The 17,321-nt window shown below is 43.0% G+C and overlaps 3 protein-coding genes across 3 annotated transcripts in view; 1 reads left to right on the forward strand and 2 right to left on the reverse strand.

Annotated features, from left to right (window-relative positions):
- LOC111661076 (protein argonaute-3-like) overlaps window positions 1-5,660 on the reverse strand; it is an 18,292-nt gene extending 12,632 nt beyond the window's left edge. Inside the window, exons 1-6 of the mRNA XM_087176130.1 lie at window positions 5,508-5,660; window positions 5,025-5,331; window positions 1,348-1,519; window positions 1,077-1,197; window positions 737-945; window positions 407-543 (exon numbers count right to left, since the gene is read on the reverse strand). Coding sequence (XP_087032256.1) covers window positions 407-543; window positions 737-945; window positions 1,077-1,197; window positions 1,348-1,519; window positions 5,025-5,043 — 658 coding nt within the window. The 5' untranslated portion in view covers window positions 5,044-5,331; window positions 5,508-5,660. The remainder of the gene's footprint in view (window positions 1-406; window positions 544-736; window positions 946-1,076; window positions 1,198-1,347; window positions 1,520-5,024; window positions 5,332-5,507) is intronic.
- A 912-nt stretch (window positions 5,661-6,572) lies between these two features.
- olah (oleoyl-ACP hydrolase) lies at window positions 6,573-10,173 on the forward strand. The gene is made up of 7 exons (XM_023414548.2): window positions 6,573-6,774; window positions 7,088-7,218; window positions 7,404-7,542; window positions 7,653-7,752; window positions 7,837-8,006; window positions 8,102-8,184; window positions 8,527-10,173. Exons 1-7 carry the CDS (start codon window positions 6,752-6,754, stop codon window positions 8,667-8,669), a joined length of 789 nt encoding a protein of 262 aa, XP_023270316.1. The 5' UTR covers window positions 6,573-6,751; the 3' UTR covers window positions 8,670-10,173.
- Window positions 9,569-17,321, reverse strand: part of slc9a3.1 (solute carrier family 9 member A3, tandem duplicate 1) — an 8,509-nt gene continuing 756 nt past the window's right edge. The window contains exons 2-16 of the mRNA XM_087176134.1: window positions 16,031-16,413; window positions 15,024-15,184; window positions 14,072-14,150; window positions 13,718-13,895; window positions 13,374-13,594; window positions 13,092-13,294; window positions 12,911-13,000; window positions 12,337-12,407; window positions 12,111-12,240; window positions 11,851-11,996; window positions 11,463-11,586; window positions 11,163-11,336; window positions 10,787-10,841; window positions 10,623-10,706; window positions 9,569-10,543 (exon numbers count right to left, since the gene is read on the reverse strand). Coding sequence (XP_087032260.1) covers window positions 10,254-10,543; window positions 10,623-10,706; window positions 10,787-10,841; window positions 11,163-11,336; window positions 11,463-11,586; window positions 11,851-11,996; window positions 12,111-12,240; window positions 12,337-12,407; window positions 12,911-13,000; window positions 13,092-13,294; window positions 13,374-13,594; window positions 13,718-13,895; window positions 14,072-14,150; window positions 15,024-15,184; window positions 16,031-16,413 — 2,389 coding nt within the window. The 3' untranslated portion in view covers window positions 9,569-10,253. The remainder of the gene's footprint in view (window positions 10,544-10,622; window positions 10,707-10,786; window positions 10,842-11,162; window positions 11,337-11,462; window positions 11,587-11,850; window positions 11,997-12,110; window positions 12,241-12,336; window positions 12,408-12,910; window positions 13,001-13,091; window positions 13,295-13,373; window positions 13,595-13,717; window positions 13,896-14,071; window positions 14,151-15,023; window positions 15,185-16,030; window positions 16,414-17,321) is intronic.

A 17,321-nucleotide genomic window follows, 5' to 3' on the forward strand; every position in this document is an offset into this window, starting at 1 on the left:
AGGTTCTCTGAGTTCTTCAGGTTTGAGTAAAATAAAGTAACATTTGAATATGATTAACAAATATTCAACAGCTCTGGACACAACACAACACGAGTCCCAGAATCTCTGTATAACAGCTGAGATTAAAATACATGGATTTGGTTCTTGGTTTTTTGAAGTCATCACACTTTCTCAGTTTCTTGCAGAGAGTCAGAGGAGAAGACCGACACCTGTCTCATATCTGTCCATTAATAAAGAAGCCAAAGCTGCCAAATGGTTAGCTTAGTTTAGCATAAAGACTGGAAACAGGGGGGGCAGTTAGCCTGGCTCTTAAGCATGAAAGAAACACGAGAATATAAATCTTCCCAAGTTTCCCAAAATGTGGAACTTTTCCTTTGAACTTCCTGGTTTCACGGTGTTTCCTCACCATCGATGTTGAGCATCATCTTCCACATGGCCGGCCGCACCGACTGATGGAAACCAAACCAAACCTCTCTCCCTCCGCCCAGCGGGTGGTCGTAGCCCTCCGGGGAGGAGAAGAAAGACCGTCCGACAGGTGTGTACCTGGTGAGGAGAGAGAGGACACGCAGTACAGTAGTCACTGACCTTTTATAATAAAATATAAAAGAAATATTTACATTGATCTTTTCATATGATCTGAAGTTCTTTCAGTCCGACGTGGAGCTGAATTTCTTTACTTTTATTTTTAGACATTTCATTTAAAATTCTGAGCAGATGTCAGAGTGAGGGAACTCACTTCATGGAGGGGAGGTGTCGCAGGACGACGTCCACGGCGTGAACCGGGTTAGTGCTGAGGGGTTTCTCCAGGTCCAGCGGTTCGGACACGCCACGACCCGTCAGGACTTCGTGCAGCATGTGCCAGCTGACCAACGACACGAATCTGATGGTGACTTTAAAGGGGCGGTCCTTCCCGCCTTCACCTGGCAGGGTGACGTCCAGATCCACCTGAAGAGGAAGACACGGGATGTTTTAGCTCAGGTATTCATGATACAACATACAAGTTCAGCTTTAATGTAGCACTGTGCTTTAGACTGTTGTTTCTCCATATTACACAAAACACTAGTGTCGACTCTCACCCCAGCAGTGGCGACAGGAAGTGGGTTAGCAGTGTAGAGGCTTTTCTTCCCATCGTAGACCGGGAGACGGTCACCGAAGATGGTCACCTTGAAATGCTGAACCATGGAGTCCACCACCTCCCTGAGAAGACAACATGTCATATTAATACCAGTCACTGCATGACAACATCAACACACCCTAACAACCAGTTTCCTGTCTAAACACCTCCCACTGTTCTGCTTGAACACGACAGATAAACCAGATAAAACCAGTTCAAGTCTTTCCTGGTACCTGTTGACTCTGCGGGGACATTTGTCCGGTTTGATGTCCACTTCATACAGGTAGACGTCGATTTTGGGAATTTCCACCTGGAAGCAGTTGGCCAGCAGCTTGATGGGCTTCCCAATGGTGCCATAGCCCGGTCGCCGTGGCAACGAAAACAGGGCTTGGGCTCCAACGGCTCCTACAACAACACAAGTAAAACAATTAATTACGGCAAACACTGGCTGTCTCGATAAACTATAAAACTATTGTATTGGTAACTTGAGTATAAATAAAATACTTAAAGCTGAAATAATCAATATATTTAACAGTAGATCAGTGATTATGTTTTGCTTTTCTGTTCAGGTTTTGCCTCAGCGCTCTCATCGGTGCCACCACAGCTTCATTTCCACTGTACATGTATTTACTCACCAGCGAACAGCTGACTACGGAGTCAGAGGAGCGCCATGAAAATAAATAAAAGTCAATCTTTTATGAAGCAGCCCATCGACCATCAGTATGTATTATAATTCATGATTCAGTATCCACTTACAGACAGAACAAACACCAAAGCAGTGATCATGAATGTGCCAAACAAGCCAAGAGCCTTGAAGAGAAGACAAACCGTAAGCAGGAAGTGGTTAACAGAGGAAAGAGCAGATGGCTGCTGGGACTGAAGGTGGTCAGAGACGTTAAAGATGATAAACTGATGAAACTGAAACAAACGGGCAAACGCTGGGTTTTTTCTCGCCCCGAAGTCGATCTGATAATGACCGTTTAAAAGGTTGTGGAGTTGGGTGACATTTTAAATAAAGACCAGCTCGGCTGTCGCAGATTTCTCCTGACTGACGTGGCCTTTGCCAAGACGGGAAGAGAAGTAGGCGAGCGACATGCCACGACAACACGACACCAATTTACCGAAATGCCAAATTGGAAACTACGCAGAGAAAAAAAAACATCTGACATCACCAAACCACACAATTTCCACAAATGTGACTCAGACGATCCGTGTGAGCACACGCACACACACACACACACACACACACACACACACACACACACACACGCACACACACGAAAGTGTTTCGGCAGCAGAGAGCTGGTGTCAGGGTCGAGGGCTGACCCTGGACCTGCCGTACGGAGACATCATCCACTGCACTTTCTGCTGCTGTGTCCCCAGGCAGCTTCCTCCCCTGTGCTGTTCCCATGGCAATGGCGCACATGTTGCTACGGTTTCTCCATGGCAACTAAAGCCATACTGACAAGAGGAGGAAAAACAGGAACACACAGATTTGTCTCATTTATCTCTGAGCTGCAGCGTAACAATCAGTATTTTTTTCCTTTTTTTTTTATAAATTTGAACTTTTATATTTAAAACTAAAAAAGAAGGTGAAGATAAAAATAGAGCAACATTATTTTTTGAGGAATTATTATGGGAAACATCCTCCACTGGGCACAGAGCAGACAGCAGCTTCTGCACCAGCAATGACCCAAAAACACAAAAGGTTCAGTGTAGAGGAGACACAATGGAGAGATTAATGACCACTTATCAGGCTGTTCATCACACACATGCACCACGACACCAGCAGGAGCCCACACAGAGCTGACATTCAGCCCACACACTGTAAAAGAGCACTTCACTGAGGCGCTGCCCAACGCTCCCAACATCACTTCACTAATGTGTTGAGCTGATACTGAACCATTAAAACAAACGCTGGTTTAACCCTGCAGACCTCTGGTCAGGTGAAGGACTGCTCACCTCTTAAAATCTAATTCTTCTTCACGCTTCAGAGTTTTAAAATAGTGCACAACACGTCCAGATTATTACTGCTGAAATCAGTCGTTTCATTGATCAGGTGACTGATAAATCATCAGCAACTATTGTGATGATCAAATAATCATTAAGTCATTTTTTCCTATTGTCTATTCAATTCACCTTTATTCATTGTACTATTTGATTTTTTTACTGTAAAACACTTTGAGCTTCATCTCTTGTATGAAAAATGCTCGATAAATAAAGTTAATCATTATTAATCTTATTATTATTATCATTCAAGCAAAAATCATTTTTTTAATGCCCAAACGTCCTCAGCTTCCAGCCTGCGAGTGAACGCTGCATCATGTTCAAACACACTTTGGCCTGTTGCAACAGAGTAAGAAGTTTTCCCACTGGGTCTGAAGTGAGACAAAAATAATCATTTCACTGAGCGCCGTCTTTCCCTCCAACTCTCCTTTAGGAACATTCAACCTTTCACACACTGAGCTGACGATCACAGCCTCTTTTAGTTTCACATAAATTGTGGCTGGACTAAAACCCGATCAATGAGCGTCACACTGCCTCAGGTGCCTGTCAGAAATGTCCTCATCAGGAGCTGATCAGTCAATCAATCAGTGAGGAAATTAGAATGACGAGAGAAGTGAAGTCCAGATTTTCAATTAGAGCAGAAACAATCAATTAATAATTCTGAAAATCAATTCATCTTTTCAAGTTAATCTTCACGTCTTATTCTGACTGACTGTTCAAAAGTCAAATATATTCAATTAATAATAATGTCACATAGTGAAAAGCTTCACAACTGAGGAGCTGTTAAGAACTGTTCGGCTTCTCTGCTTGATAAATAACTAATAATGGTAAAATAACTAACGATGAATCAATTATAAAAATATATGCCATATTTATCAGTCGATCAATTAATCAGATTATTGTTTCAGCTCTAAATGAAAACAAGTGACAAAGATTTAACAGAGTTAAAGAGAGTTAAACAGCTGATGATAAATGTGATGTTATATAATTGTTTTGACTCAAACACACATTGGCCCTTTAATCAAATGTTTTACAGATTCTACATTAGATGTCGTCTCTAATGAAGCTTCTTTCTGTTTGTGCTCATACAGTGAAAGGTGGAGAATGAATGGGTGAGTTTCACTGAACCAGTTTGGTCTTGTTGTCCTCCCAGTCCTCCACCGGCCCCAAAGATATCAATAAAACACAAGCTGGGACTCAAACTGTGACTTCTCCTGCCCTGATCCATTGATTTCTAATTAACACAGGCAGCAGTTAACTGAACTTTATTCAATAGTTAGGGTTACTATGGCAGCAGCTGGTGTGAAAGGCTGCCCTTCAAACTGATATGTACACACACACACACACACACACACACACACACACACACACACACACACACACACACACACACACACTCTACAGTGACCGCCAAAACCCCGCTGAGAAACGGACACCCCAGTCTGTCTGCTGCGGCTGGACACCAGTGTCCATGACAGCCGGTCAACTTATTAACCACTGTGCTGAGGACGTACAGTCAGCAATTTATTAGGAACACCCAGCTTTAACTAATGCAGTCTAATACAACAGTGCTGAGGTTTATAATGCGCCGTTTTCATTGAAATAGTTTTATAGGAGTTGATTTAACTGTGAGGTTTGTGTTGCTGTTTTACACACAGAGGTGTTTCTGTTGATGTCCTCATTTAAATGAAGCGGACAAAATAACAACTGTATGAACTGCTGTATGAGACTGCCTTAGTTTTAGCTGGGTGTTCCTAATAAACTGATAGTTTACAGACTTGCTGCTCCCAAATGCGGGTCAAACGTGTGTGTAGCTCTGCAGACAGTCTGAAAATAACCCAAGTGAAGCACCTGAACGCCACATTAGCGCAGTTAAGCATGGCCGTTAGTCCGGGGTTCCCACCTGTTGTTCCGATTTCCATTCATGAGGTCTCAGTCCGGATGACCCGGCACCCAGTGATCACTTCTGCCTCTGCGTGGATTCAAACTTTCACTACAGTTCCGCTGACACCCCGCTCCCCGGCTCCCCGGCTCCCCGGCTCCCCGCTCCCCGCTCCCCGGCTCCGGCAGCTGCTGTGAACCCGGGCCGCTTTGGGGTCCCCTCGGCTGAAAGACCTCTCTCTCTCTCCGGACCCGCGTTACCACGACTGACAGCTCAAAGTTCAACAAATCGTCTCCGCTTTCGTTCTTTAAAACTCTTTTTCGTGGACCTGAAACAAGAAGATTATTTTCAGTGTTGAAAATGTTTCGTGACAGTTTAGTCACGGAGTTTGTTAAATTTCGCCGATAGCCGCGGCGGGTAAGCTAACAGCGTCCGTTAGCTTTAGCCGACCACAACTAGCCACTAACAGCCAACTCGAAACCCAAAACCGACATAAATATTTACCGGGTCAGCGGCTGTATTCGTCTTCCCGGTGGGTTAACGTGACAATCCGGTGTTCTTCTTTAACGAACTGATACGGGAGCTTCACTACCCCGGCGTCCTCCTCGGTATCGGCGAGAAACCGGTCTGAAATCTGCACTTTACACCGCCCTCTCCCTCACTGACGTCAAGCTAACAAGAATACAACAGTAAGACTTCCGGAAGGCTCCTTCAAAACAAAAGCATAACGGACAAATTACGGCAGATTCTGCAAAGCAGATATTTTAAAACCTGTCTTAGAGCTGCGATGCCAAGTGAATTTCCTGTTCATTTCCTTTTGCTTTTTGTTGTCATATGCACTCCAATAATCACTTAAAGTAGCTATTTACAGTGTTTTCCCAATATCCCTATTATCACTTTCTCATCACGTCCCATACAGATTGTACAGGCTGAATCATGCAGTAACAATACAATGATTTGAGATTTTGGGATTTTGAGATCAAAAATACTTTATATATATATATAATTTAAAAATTCCCTGCAAATGTTCACATTTTCCTTTCAGGTAAGACATTTCCATCTTCCATCTTTTTTTTGGTCAATAATTTTTGGTTTGCAGAGTTGAGTAGTATAATTATGAAATTATAATAGTATAATTTTGAACTTTGAGTATTTCCATTTGATCATACTTTATATTCTGATCCACTATATCTCAGAGGGATTTATTGTACCACACAACTTTGACTTGAAATTCAGTATTTTCACACCCGGGTGTTGCTGCTTTTAGTAAATGACTTGAACGCTTCTTGGCTTTTATTTGGACAGGGACTGCTGTGTGATTTCCGGTATAATCCTGACTATCTCTGTGTAACTTGACAGATTGTCTGTCCCTCCTCCTCCTCCTCTACAACCGAGGGAAATCCGTCAGGAAATACCAACTACAGAAAACAACGTCACTTCCTAAAAACTTTTTTTTTTAGATTCCATGCGTCATGGTTTGAGATAATATGTTGTATTTCAGGTGTTGTAACCTGTCCATCAAGCCGTCAGAAGAACACGTATCACAGTATGACAGAAATGAATACGTGTAAAAACTGATGCGGATGATTTCCATCCTGTCATGAAGATTCACACTCCACACTGTAGATGTCTCCAGAATCCACAGACATAATGTTACAGCAGCTCCAAATATAAACCATAGAAGAAAACAACCAGGAAGTGTTACACTCCAACATGAGGAGGTGCCACAGTTTTCTGAGGAGAAGTTAATGGAGCTTCCAGCATCAAACAGGTGTGATTTCATATTTAATAATTCACCTTAGATTGAATTCATCAGTTCTGTTGGAAAAGCCTCAGCTCAGTCTGTGTGTTCAGCTGCTGAACAGAACCACAGTCCAAACTGAGGTGGATCAGCCCTGGATTTTGTTATATGCTGCTTTTTTGTAAATTTTTGTAAATATTGACTTGTACATATGATGTTATTATTACCATTATTTATCTGTCTTAGTATTTGTTACTGACATCTTGCAGTTATTTTCTTTCTTGTACAGTCACTTTGCTGCTGTGACATTAATAAAGGAATATCTTATCTCATGTTACCTCAGGATGGAGAAGGTGATCAACTGTTTCCAGAAAAGGCCGGACGCTGTGGCCCGGCTCATCTGCTTCCCCTGGGCAGGTGGAGGGTCCATACACTACGCTCGCTGGGGAAACGTCCTCAACAGCTCCATTGAAGGTAACACACCTGGAGGGTGTTATTCAAGAGATGCACTTTGCTGTTTACTCAGTATTCACCATTTCTCAGGTGTGTGGAAAAATACCCTTCACTCTGGGAAGGTGAGAGTTTAACGTCAGGATCGATACGTCTTTGTGAAGCCATGTTGCTGGAAATGTTTTTCACACGCTTCCTGTCACTGTCAGTGTTCGCTGTCAAACTTCCCGGCAGAGAGAGTCGAGCCAAAGAGCCGTTCTTTCTCAACATGCAGCAGATTGTGGACGAGGTTGTTGGAGTGTTGTTACCGGTGCTGAAAGAGAAGCCGTTTGCTCTCTTCGGCCACAGGTATGATCAGAATAAAGCTTTATGAATAACATCGTATCTGTCACTGTCTCCGTGCTCTTCTCCAGCTTTCTTTTTATGTTAAGACATGTTTGCTTCCTCCTCTGTCTCAGTTTTGGTGCCTTCACAAGTTTCGCTGTAGCAGACGCTCTGAAGAAAATCCACAACCTGGAGCCGGTTCACATCTTCCTCTCTGGAGCCTCTGCACCTCATGTAAGTTTATTTCTCTAATTTATAGTTTAGACTCTTTAAATGAACACGAGGGTTTGGTGTTTATAATCCTGTGTTGTGTTTCAGTCAGAGACTCGTATCAAAGCCCCGAAGAGGAGCGAGTTGTCGGATGAGGATTTTCTCAAGTGGCTGATGTCTATTGGAGGAACTCCTCCTGAACTTCTGTCCAACCCTGAAGTCCTGAAGCTCTTCCTTCCCGCCCTGAAGGCCGACCTGCACGTGGTGGAGAACTACAGGTCGGCTGACATCTCTGTTAGTTTCTTCGTTCATGTTAATCATTCATTTTAATCAAGGTGAGATTCAGTGGGAGGAGTTTGTGTCTTCACTGCAGGTGTGAGAAGCCGGACGTTCCACTCCTGTCCTGCCCGGTCACATGTTTCGATGGAAAAGAAGACGTCCCTCATGATTTACAAGGTCAGATATCTGATGATTCATTACACTCACTCCACCTGATGATGGACGGTGCTGATGTCGCTCTCAGGATCCTCAGTGTCAGTAACTGTGGAACTTTAGGTCTCAACAAATTCATTTTTAGTTAAAAACATCAGCAGCTTGTGAAGCTGGACTGTAGAGGAGCTGGAATATTATTGATTTAGTGACAAATTCAAACAGTTCACTTCAGAAACTGCCTCAGAGCAAAGACACAAAGTTAAAACTGTTCCAGACGGATCAGACAACAGGCCGAGCTGTGTCGGCTGACGTGTCATTCATGATTCCTGAATGTAATTAATGATATTCGTTTATTTTGATCAACAGCTTGGAAAGACATCACGTCAGGAGATTTCACCACCAGGATGTTGGATGGATCTCACTTTTACCTGAAGGATTCTGGGAATGAGAAAGTTTTATTAGACTACGTCACAAAACATCTGGAAACATCAGAAATGGACTATTTATAATGAAATATGGACAATTACTGCACCGAGTCTAATGACTTCATGTTGTTTTACTAATTCATTGTGATGGATTTAATTGTTTGATTAATTAATTAGTTTTTCTTTAAAAAAAAAACAAACATTTTTTAATTCATTTTGTTTTGTCAAACCAACTTGTGACTGAGAAACGAGCCCACAGGTCGTCTGTGCAGCAGCTTGTTATGACATCATAGTTAGGTTTTGTTGCTAGGCGACATCTAGTGGTCGTAGTAATGATGACAGGACCAAAGGGTAAAAGTGTCAGTGACGTAGTAAAAAGAGAGACAGGGTGAGCGGTGTTCGATTCCCATGTTGTTTCTATTGTCCATGAGCGTTCGTTGTTGGTACGGTAACCATGACAACAGAGATCGTCTAACGTTGAGGAAGTACTTTTACTTTTAACCCAAATCACGATCTTTTCAAAAACGTAACCAGGCCATGACCGTTACTATAGTAACCTTGGCAACGATCGGCACGCCAAACTCGGCACATTCGCGTGTTTATAATGGTAACCATGACAACCAAGGTCCGGTACTATGGGCGCTATTGCAGGAGACGCTTTGATGAGTCGTATCAGAGGGTTGAATAAAATGGCAGATTAAATGTCTCGAACCGTTTCAGCTTCTTGTAAACGGAAACTCTTTAGAGTTTAGAGTCAAAAAGTCTTTTATCCAACATGATACTGAATTTAATGTTCACAGGCGCAAACGCTGGAAAACATGAGTAGTAATATTTTTCAGGCTTATTTAAAAAAAAGTGTTTTTAAAGATTAAAATGGATGACGTCATCCTGACCTGTATTCAAGCCACTACTTATTAAAAGATTAAGAAATGATTCTTTGCATTTTTATTAGTTAATATGCCATAAAATCGACTGCACAGACATATTTTCTTCATTTTTATTTCTAAATCCACATTTTAAAACACATACAGTTAAAAACTAAACCCGGTCAAAGTGTTCGTTGTTGGAGGTAAATGAAATGTTAGAAACAGCTGCATGTGCACAGATCTGAGATGGTGGACATGTCCATACATTACAAACTTCATTTGTGAATAAATATAATCTCTTTATCATACAAGTCACATTTTTACAATGTTTTTAATCTTCAAGTTCAACATTCGACGTCAAGTTTCTGACACATGAGAAAACACACAAAGATTCAGATCATAGCTTTGGAATTGATTTCATGTCACTCTAAATTAAATCTTTTATCATCTTTATAAGCAAACACAACCGATAAATATCTGCAGAGGTTTTTGCATCACATCAGGATGAAGGTCCCCCAGGACTGATTGACAGTGTTTAGATGCTTGACTATGAAACATGACAATGTTCAACAGGAGCTGGTGAATACACGGTCTCACCTTCACCTGCAGCTCTCAGCGGGGGGTGACGTCAGAGCGACAGGAGCTGGATCTGAAGAGCAGAGGTCAGAGGTCACAGGACTGTGAATGTTTCATCTGAAAACCTGAGACTGAGATTAAACTGAGAAGAAAACTTTCCCTCGTCAGTATTTTGAGTCTGTGGCGGCTCCTCACAGGGGGGTGAAGTGGGGGGGTCAGGATGCTGCTACATGCAGTCACCGTCTCTTTTAGAAGCAGGTGGGGGTGGAGGAGGCGGCAGCTCCTCGCCGTCCCTCTGCTGCGTGGCGGGAGCGTCGGCCAGCATGAAGGAGTCTGTGGAGCGGGTGCTGGTGCGGAGGGGGGCCAGGCGCCGCAGGTTGCTGGGCGTCCATGGCAACCTCACCTGAGCTCGCTGCGAGGGAGCGACCGTGCTGCTGTCGAGCTCCGCCTCCGCCAGCCACGGAGGGATCTGCATCGGGTCCATGTCGGCCATGAAGGCGGGGTTCTCGATTCCAGCTGGATGAAACAGAGAGAGCGACTCAGTGCTGAAGGTCTGAGGTTAAAGACACGAGAGCGAGGTGATGGATTTATTTACCTCCTGCTCTGTAGGTGACTCTCATGGGGAACGAACCCGGTGCGTCGTAGCCAGAGGCGCTGTCGCCCTCCGAGAACCCGAAATCTGGACGAGAAAAAATGATTTTTAAAAGGCTGCTCATGAAGTTTTATGAAGTTTATTAATGGTTAAACACAGACACAAACCTTCATCACCAGAGTGGTAGCTTTTACTCTTGTCCAGTGATTTTCCATTTGGCATCTGCAGAAAGAAGAGAAGTTTTAAATTTATAAATTACATCGTAAAGCTGAGAAACAAAAGGGATTTAATTATTTGAACTGATGATTCTGTATTAACTTACTTTGATAAATATTTTCTGTATATTTTATTGAACGAAAGAAACCAAGAATGTTAAAATGGACAGTTATGTAAATACTATAGGTACTTATATACTTTAGTACTATCTAACAATTACAAATCCATTCATTCAATGCCAGATTTCACTTTCAGAATCTGCAGCCAATAAAACACTGAAGTTTCACACTGAGCTCGATCTGTGTGATGATGATCGGAGGCTCTGACCTTTTGCTGCGGCTCTTTCTTTGTGTGTTTGGAGATGGTCTTTGGCGGAGCGACGCCCATCTTGGCCGACTTAAAGGACTCCAGACGGCTCCTCATGGTCCTCTGGAAGATCTCCTGCACCTCGTTTTCATCTTTGTTGACATCAAAGTGGCTCCGGCTGTATCGGTGCCGGTGCTGCAGATCAGAGAGGAAGGGACGAGGATGTGAGGACAAAGAGGACAAGAAGACTCGTTACTCAAACTTTATTAGTCTTGAGTTCAGAGGGTGTAATGACACTGTGATGTGTCTGAACAGGTTCACCTGTTTCCTGCCCTTGTACAGATGCTGCTGCAGCAGGTGGTGAGTGTTGATGTCCTCAGCTCCTCTCATGCCGTTCATGGTCTGCTCGTGCATTTCCAGACTCACTGATGGAACAGGGTCTCTCCTACAGGCAAACAAAGCATCAACACGTTGTTCAGGTTTCTCCTATAAAATAAGCTTTGACTGTTTCTGGTCACCAGGTGGCAGCGTCTGAGCAGCTGATCTAAGGTCAGTAGACCTGTAGTAGATCAGCTCTAGTTTTCAGGCAACGTGCTTTTGGTAGTTTTAGAATTAAATATATTTATCTTTAAATTCAGAGCTGAAACTTAAGTCATGAAGGAGTTTGTTCACCATCAGCTCACCTGTGATTGTAGAAGTGTTCGCTCACCTCATAACAGACGTTCCTCCGTGGTCGTCTGACATGTCGGCCATGATGTCAGGCATGACCTCTGAGAATTCATCACCAAACTTTTTCTTGAAGTCGACGTACGCCGTGTCGTTTCGGACAAACTCCAGAGATCCTCTGCGTTCACCCTGAGCCAACAAGACCAGAGTTTACTTCCTGTTCCAGCTGTTACTGACCAGCAGATCATCTAATATCTCCGTCTCCTTTAATGTCAACAGACGTTTGCAGCATATGATCCTCACCTCAGCCACGTAGCTCATGGCGTCCTTCAGGTTCAGCTGATGGAAGACGTTGAAGACGTAGTCTCGGTTCTTCCTCGCCGACGGTTTCATCAAAACCCTCGACATCCAATTCTCCTCAAAGTTATTCCACCTTCACAGACAGAGGAGAGAGATGACTGTAGCTTCATTCAGACACAAACACACCACAACTTCATCCAGTTCAATCATTTAAAGTGTCTCTACATACTTGTCCCTCATGTAGTTGTGTCCTATCTGTCCAGATATGTCTTCTATGGCAACAAGCATGTGATCAAACACCTGAACAACAGGAAGAGACAGACTCTGTGACACCTGGACACAAACTGTAACAGGTGAAATGTTAAAAATAAAATATGATAAAATGAGATAAGATGAGATAAAATAAGATGATGAGATAAAATGAGATAAGATAAGACAAAATAAGATAATATAAAATGAGATAAGATGAAATAAAATAAGATGATGAGATAAAATGAGATAAAAGACGATGAGATAAAATGAGATAACAAGATAAAATGACATAAAAATGAGAAGATGAGATAAAATTAGATAAAATAAGAAGATGAGATAAGATGAGATAAAATGAGAAGATGAGATGAAATAAGATGAAATGAGCTAAGACGAGATAATTTGCAGTATTACAGCAGCAAAGTGACAGTACAAAGAAAGAAAAACTGCAAAATGACAATATAAAATACTTAAAAAAAGATTAATAATGTAAAATATAATATGTACAATTAGATATTTAAATTTAAAAAAGTAAATTTAATGTCGAGTTTTACCTTGTTCTGCACTTTTTCTACGAGTGTGAGTTCAGACAGTGCAGCTCTCTTTACTTTGAGCCACGTGACCAGAGGTTTCATGGTTATTCCCTGAAACAGGAAGCTTCGTTATTGAAGCTGTGTTGTTTAATTAAAACAAATGTACCGATGAACTATGTGGCTCAATCACACCTGCAGTTACCTGAAAAATGACGGTGAAGTACACGACGATGAGAGTGGTGCTGACCATCAGATTCTTCTCTTTTATCTTGTTCTCGTCCAACATCACAGCCAGGCCGTACGCCACGGCCCCTCGCAGGCCACCGTAGCTCAGAATCACCTGGTCTATGAAGCCTATGGGGACCAGCCTGAACTTGTTCAGGATCCAGGTGATGACAAAGACACCTGTAGTGAAAAAACACACAATCACAATCACAATCTGTCTCGTGACCTCTGACCTCCGAGTATGAACACAAAGCCTCACCGATGCATCTGTACACGATGACGAAGAGGAGCGTGAGCAGGATGAAGCCGGTGTTCCACACCCAGATCGACTTGTCGATGGCCGAGATGCCGAGGAAGACGAAGATGATGGTTTCTGACCCATTGGCGAGAACCTTCATGGCGTATCTGACTGTGTTGACCGAACTCTCGTCCATGTTTGCGTTGATGTATTTCTGACAGCAAATTCCACAGAAGACGATCCTGCAGAAGAAAAACACAAAATCACTGAAAGGAAATATATTTAAATGTCTCCTTGTTTAAATCCTGCAACATGTGATGCAGATATAATAAAACCAAGTAGGTCCTCTGTCATGGAGCTCTTACGAGAGGATGGCGGACAGGGAGAGCATCTCAGCCGTCAGGTAGGACAGGTATCCCAGGACAAAGATGAAGCCCGGCTCAATGATCTGGATGTTTTTAGTGCATCTGGTCAGAAGAGAGATCAACAGACCAAATACAAAACCCAGGAGGGAACCGCCGAACGCCACCACGAAGAAGGAAACTGGAGAGAGAGAGAGACGACACATGTATGAGAAGTTATTCTCATGTTATCCACTATAACTTACATTACATGTTATTTAATGGACACTTTTATCCAAAGTAAAGATCTGTGCAGATAAACAACCGAACCCCAGGAGTGTCTCCTGACTCCCCGACTGTTAATGAACCAGGTCTCACCGATTCCTTTAATGATCTCCACGGCGTCGATCTTGGATCCTCCCAGCGACACGAACGCGTCAAACACATTGAAGAGAACCTGAGAGAAGAGGAAGAAGAGTGTGTTCATGTTCTGTCTGTCAGAGGAAGAAGAACATAAAGTTATGACATAGATACTTTAATCCTATTATTGACTTATATCCATTCATTCAAATGCTTTCTTCCTATTTCTGTATTTCTGCTCCTTTATTTTTTTATTTCCTCTTTGGTTTCTTCAAGACTATAAGACTATAATAATAATAATATCAATAATAATATTTATATACAGTCAATACAATCAACAAATCAATACAAGTAACAAAGTACTTCACGAGTCAAATATAAAACTTCAAAAAAGTCAAATGTAAATGAAATAAATAATAATATGAACAAAATTAATAATATGAACAATAAAAGCTTTTTTCTGAGGATCTCTGTTTAAAATCAATTCATCATTTAAAAACTTAAATAAAACCACCCTGTTTCTTATTTGACCTCCATGTGTTTTGAAATTTGCAAACATAAGTATGAAACAAGTATTTGAATAAGTGGAAGTATAATCCTCATGTAGCTGGTTATTGATCGACTTCACAGGTGATAAACGAGTGGAAGTTCACAGTAACGCCTCGGTGCTGCCGCCACTCCTCACTGGCAGGGTTAGTGACTCTACACATAAATAAGGAATATAATACTCAGTTACTCAAGAGCCGATTGATTGACTGATTGATTGACTGATTGATTGATTGAGGGATGAAGTTCAGACGAGGTGACGAGACCTCAGTAAGGCTAAAGGTCGTCACTTTGAAGTGTGAGTGTTTACATTCTTCACACTTCATGTCTCAGAGTGACGGATGTCTCAGCAAACTCAACCTGCTGAGGGAAAGTGAAGCGCAGCAGCAGCAGCAGCAGCAGCAGTGCATCATGGGATACGAACCACTGTCACGCCGTCGTTGAGCAGCGACTCTCCGAACACCATGATGAAGAGGACCTCGTTGACGTGGACCTGCTCGAACACAGCGATGACGGCTACAGGGTCGACAGCAGCAATCAGGCTGCCGAAGAGAAGGTACTGCAGCAGACCGATGTCCAGGTCCCCTACACACCAGGACCAGGAGGGACCAGAGACCAGGAGGGACCAGGAGAGACCAGAGACCAGGAGAGACCAGGAGGGACCAGGAGAGACCAGGAGGGACCAGAGACCAGGAGAGACCAGGAGAGACCAGGAGAGACCAGGAGGGACCAGAGACCAGGAGAGACCAGGAGGGACCAGGAGGGACCAGGAGAGACCAGGAGAGACCAGGAGAGACCAGAGACCAGGAGGGACCAGGAGAGACCAGGAGAGACCAGGAGAGACCAGAGACCAGGAGGGACCAGGAGAGACCAGAGACCAGGAGAGACCAGAGACCAGGAGGGACCAGGAGGGACCAGGAGGGACCAGAGACCAGGAGAGACCAGGAGGGACCAGGAGAGACCAGAGACCAGGAGAGACCAGAGACCAGGAGGGACCAGGAGAGACCAGAGACCAGGAGAGACCAGAGACCAGAAGGGACCAGGAGAGACCAGGAGGGACCAGGAGGGACCAGGAGGGACCAGGAGAGACCAGACCAAATTTGTTAAATATTTGTAATTTGACCCCATGAAAATGATGCTGAATGATGTATTAGTAGTTTGTGTTTGCAGCGTATCCTCGGATGTTCAGACAAGTGTCACTGGATCAGTTTGATACTGTGGAAAACTTAAAAATGTCACGATTGTCAAGGAAGTTCTGGGTCTTTTTTTAAAAGATTTTTGAGCAGATTTTTGAATAATTATTCATGATGGACACTGGAGATATCGACATCCTTAGAAAGTGTAATTCACACTGAATCTAAACATATATGTAAATATACATGTGTATCATGTTCGTATCTTCAGAAGTGAATACTTGTGTGTCTCTCTTACCCATGGCTCCCCCCTTGTGACACCCCCACAGCGACAGCCCCAGGCTGGCGGCGTTCCAGCAGGTCCCGATGATGGCGTACACCAGGATGCCCCCCAGGTTGCTGAAGAAGAGCTTGTTGGGCATGGAGTATCCCGCGTCGAGGATGACCTGAGGCAGCAGGTAGAAGAAGAAGACCGTCGGCGTCAGTTTGAACGTCTGCACCTTGTCCGCCCCCCAAATGATGCCCCCCAGGATGAAGCCAAAGCAGATGAGCAGGGCGCTCTCTGGGATCACGTCGGTCACATGGTGGTTGGCCTCGATGACTGAGAGGAGACAGGAGAAGAGAAGACAAACAAGTTTTATTGACGATAAGAAAACATCTTCAGATTCGTCGTCAGTCGACCTTCATTCATTTTAAACTGTAACTGAACCATGAGTCTAAAACTCTTGTGACGTTGCAGGTGGCAAAATCTGCAAATGATCAACTGCTGCTCTCGGTGGAGAAAGTGTCACTTGTGGTTCTGGGGATATGATTAACTCACCTGGGACGTGTGGACGTTCAGAAACCTCTCTGCAGAACTAAACACTGACTTCTGCTTCAGGCCACTCGACCTAATGATCCGACAAAGTGTCAGTGCCGCCGATTTAATAATGAAACCCACCAACCATGAGAACAGAGTCGTTAACCGGTGAGTCCAGGAACCTTTGCTCTGTTCCACAGTATTTCTCATGTGTGGAACCAGATCAATATGATTTTCTCAGGATCTGAAACCTGAACAGCAGGTGAAAGGTCAGAGTTTACAGTAATATATAATTCCTTCTCCACCCAGTTTTAAGATGAAATATTAATGAGAGGAGTGATTTTACAAAGTGTAAAACTGTGTGTGGAGTTTGTACTGAAGCAGGAACATGGACAGAGACAGAAGACGTCTTCTGTTCTCCGGAACAAACACGAGTGGAAATAACAGACGCTTCACCGCCGCCACCGACCGTCTCTTACAATATTAAAAAGAAAATCACTCAACTATTTAAAATGTCTCCTTTTCCTGAACTGTAGATTCTCATGGTTAAACATATTTTATCAACCAGCTTCTTACTATGATGATGATATAAACATAAACTTTATTATTTTATTATGGTCTTATCTTTATACTGAGTTATACTGTGTCCTCCTCATCTCTGTTGTAAACGCTGTTTTTAAAGGTTCTGTATAAATAAAGTTATTATTATTATTATTATTATCATTCTGGTTATTTCTGTGGATCAATGAGTTTAATATATATATTATATAATATATATATTATTTGACTC

This window comes from Seriola lalandi, unplaced genomic scaffold (genome assembly GCF_002814215.2).
Source record: "Seriola lalandi dorsalis isolate HSWRI2012SDOR001 ecotype SW California unplaced genomic scaffold, Sedor1 jcf7180002054533, whole genome shotgun sequence".
NCBI lineage: Eukaryota > Metazoa > Chordata > Actinopteri > Carangiformes > Carangidae > Seriola > Seriola lalandi.

Excerpts from the sequence above, each read along its gene's own strand:
- olah (XM_023414548.2), top strand. The coding sequence starts at position 6,752 with ATGGAGCTTCCAGCATCAAACAG. Across the intron at positions 7,219-7,403 it reads CCTCAACAGCTCCATTGAAG|TGTTCGCTGTCAAACTTCCC; the intron begins GTAACACACCTG and ends TGTCACTGTCAG. Across the intron at positions 8,007-8,101 it reads CACGTGGTGGAGAACTACAG|GTGTGAGAAGCCGGACGTTC; the intron begins GTCGGCTGACAT and ends TCTTCACTGCAG.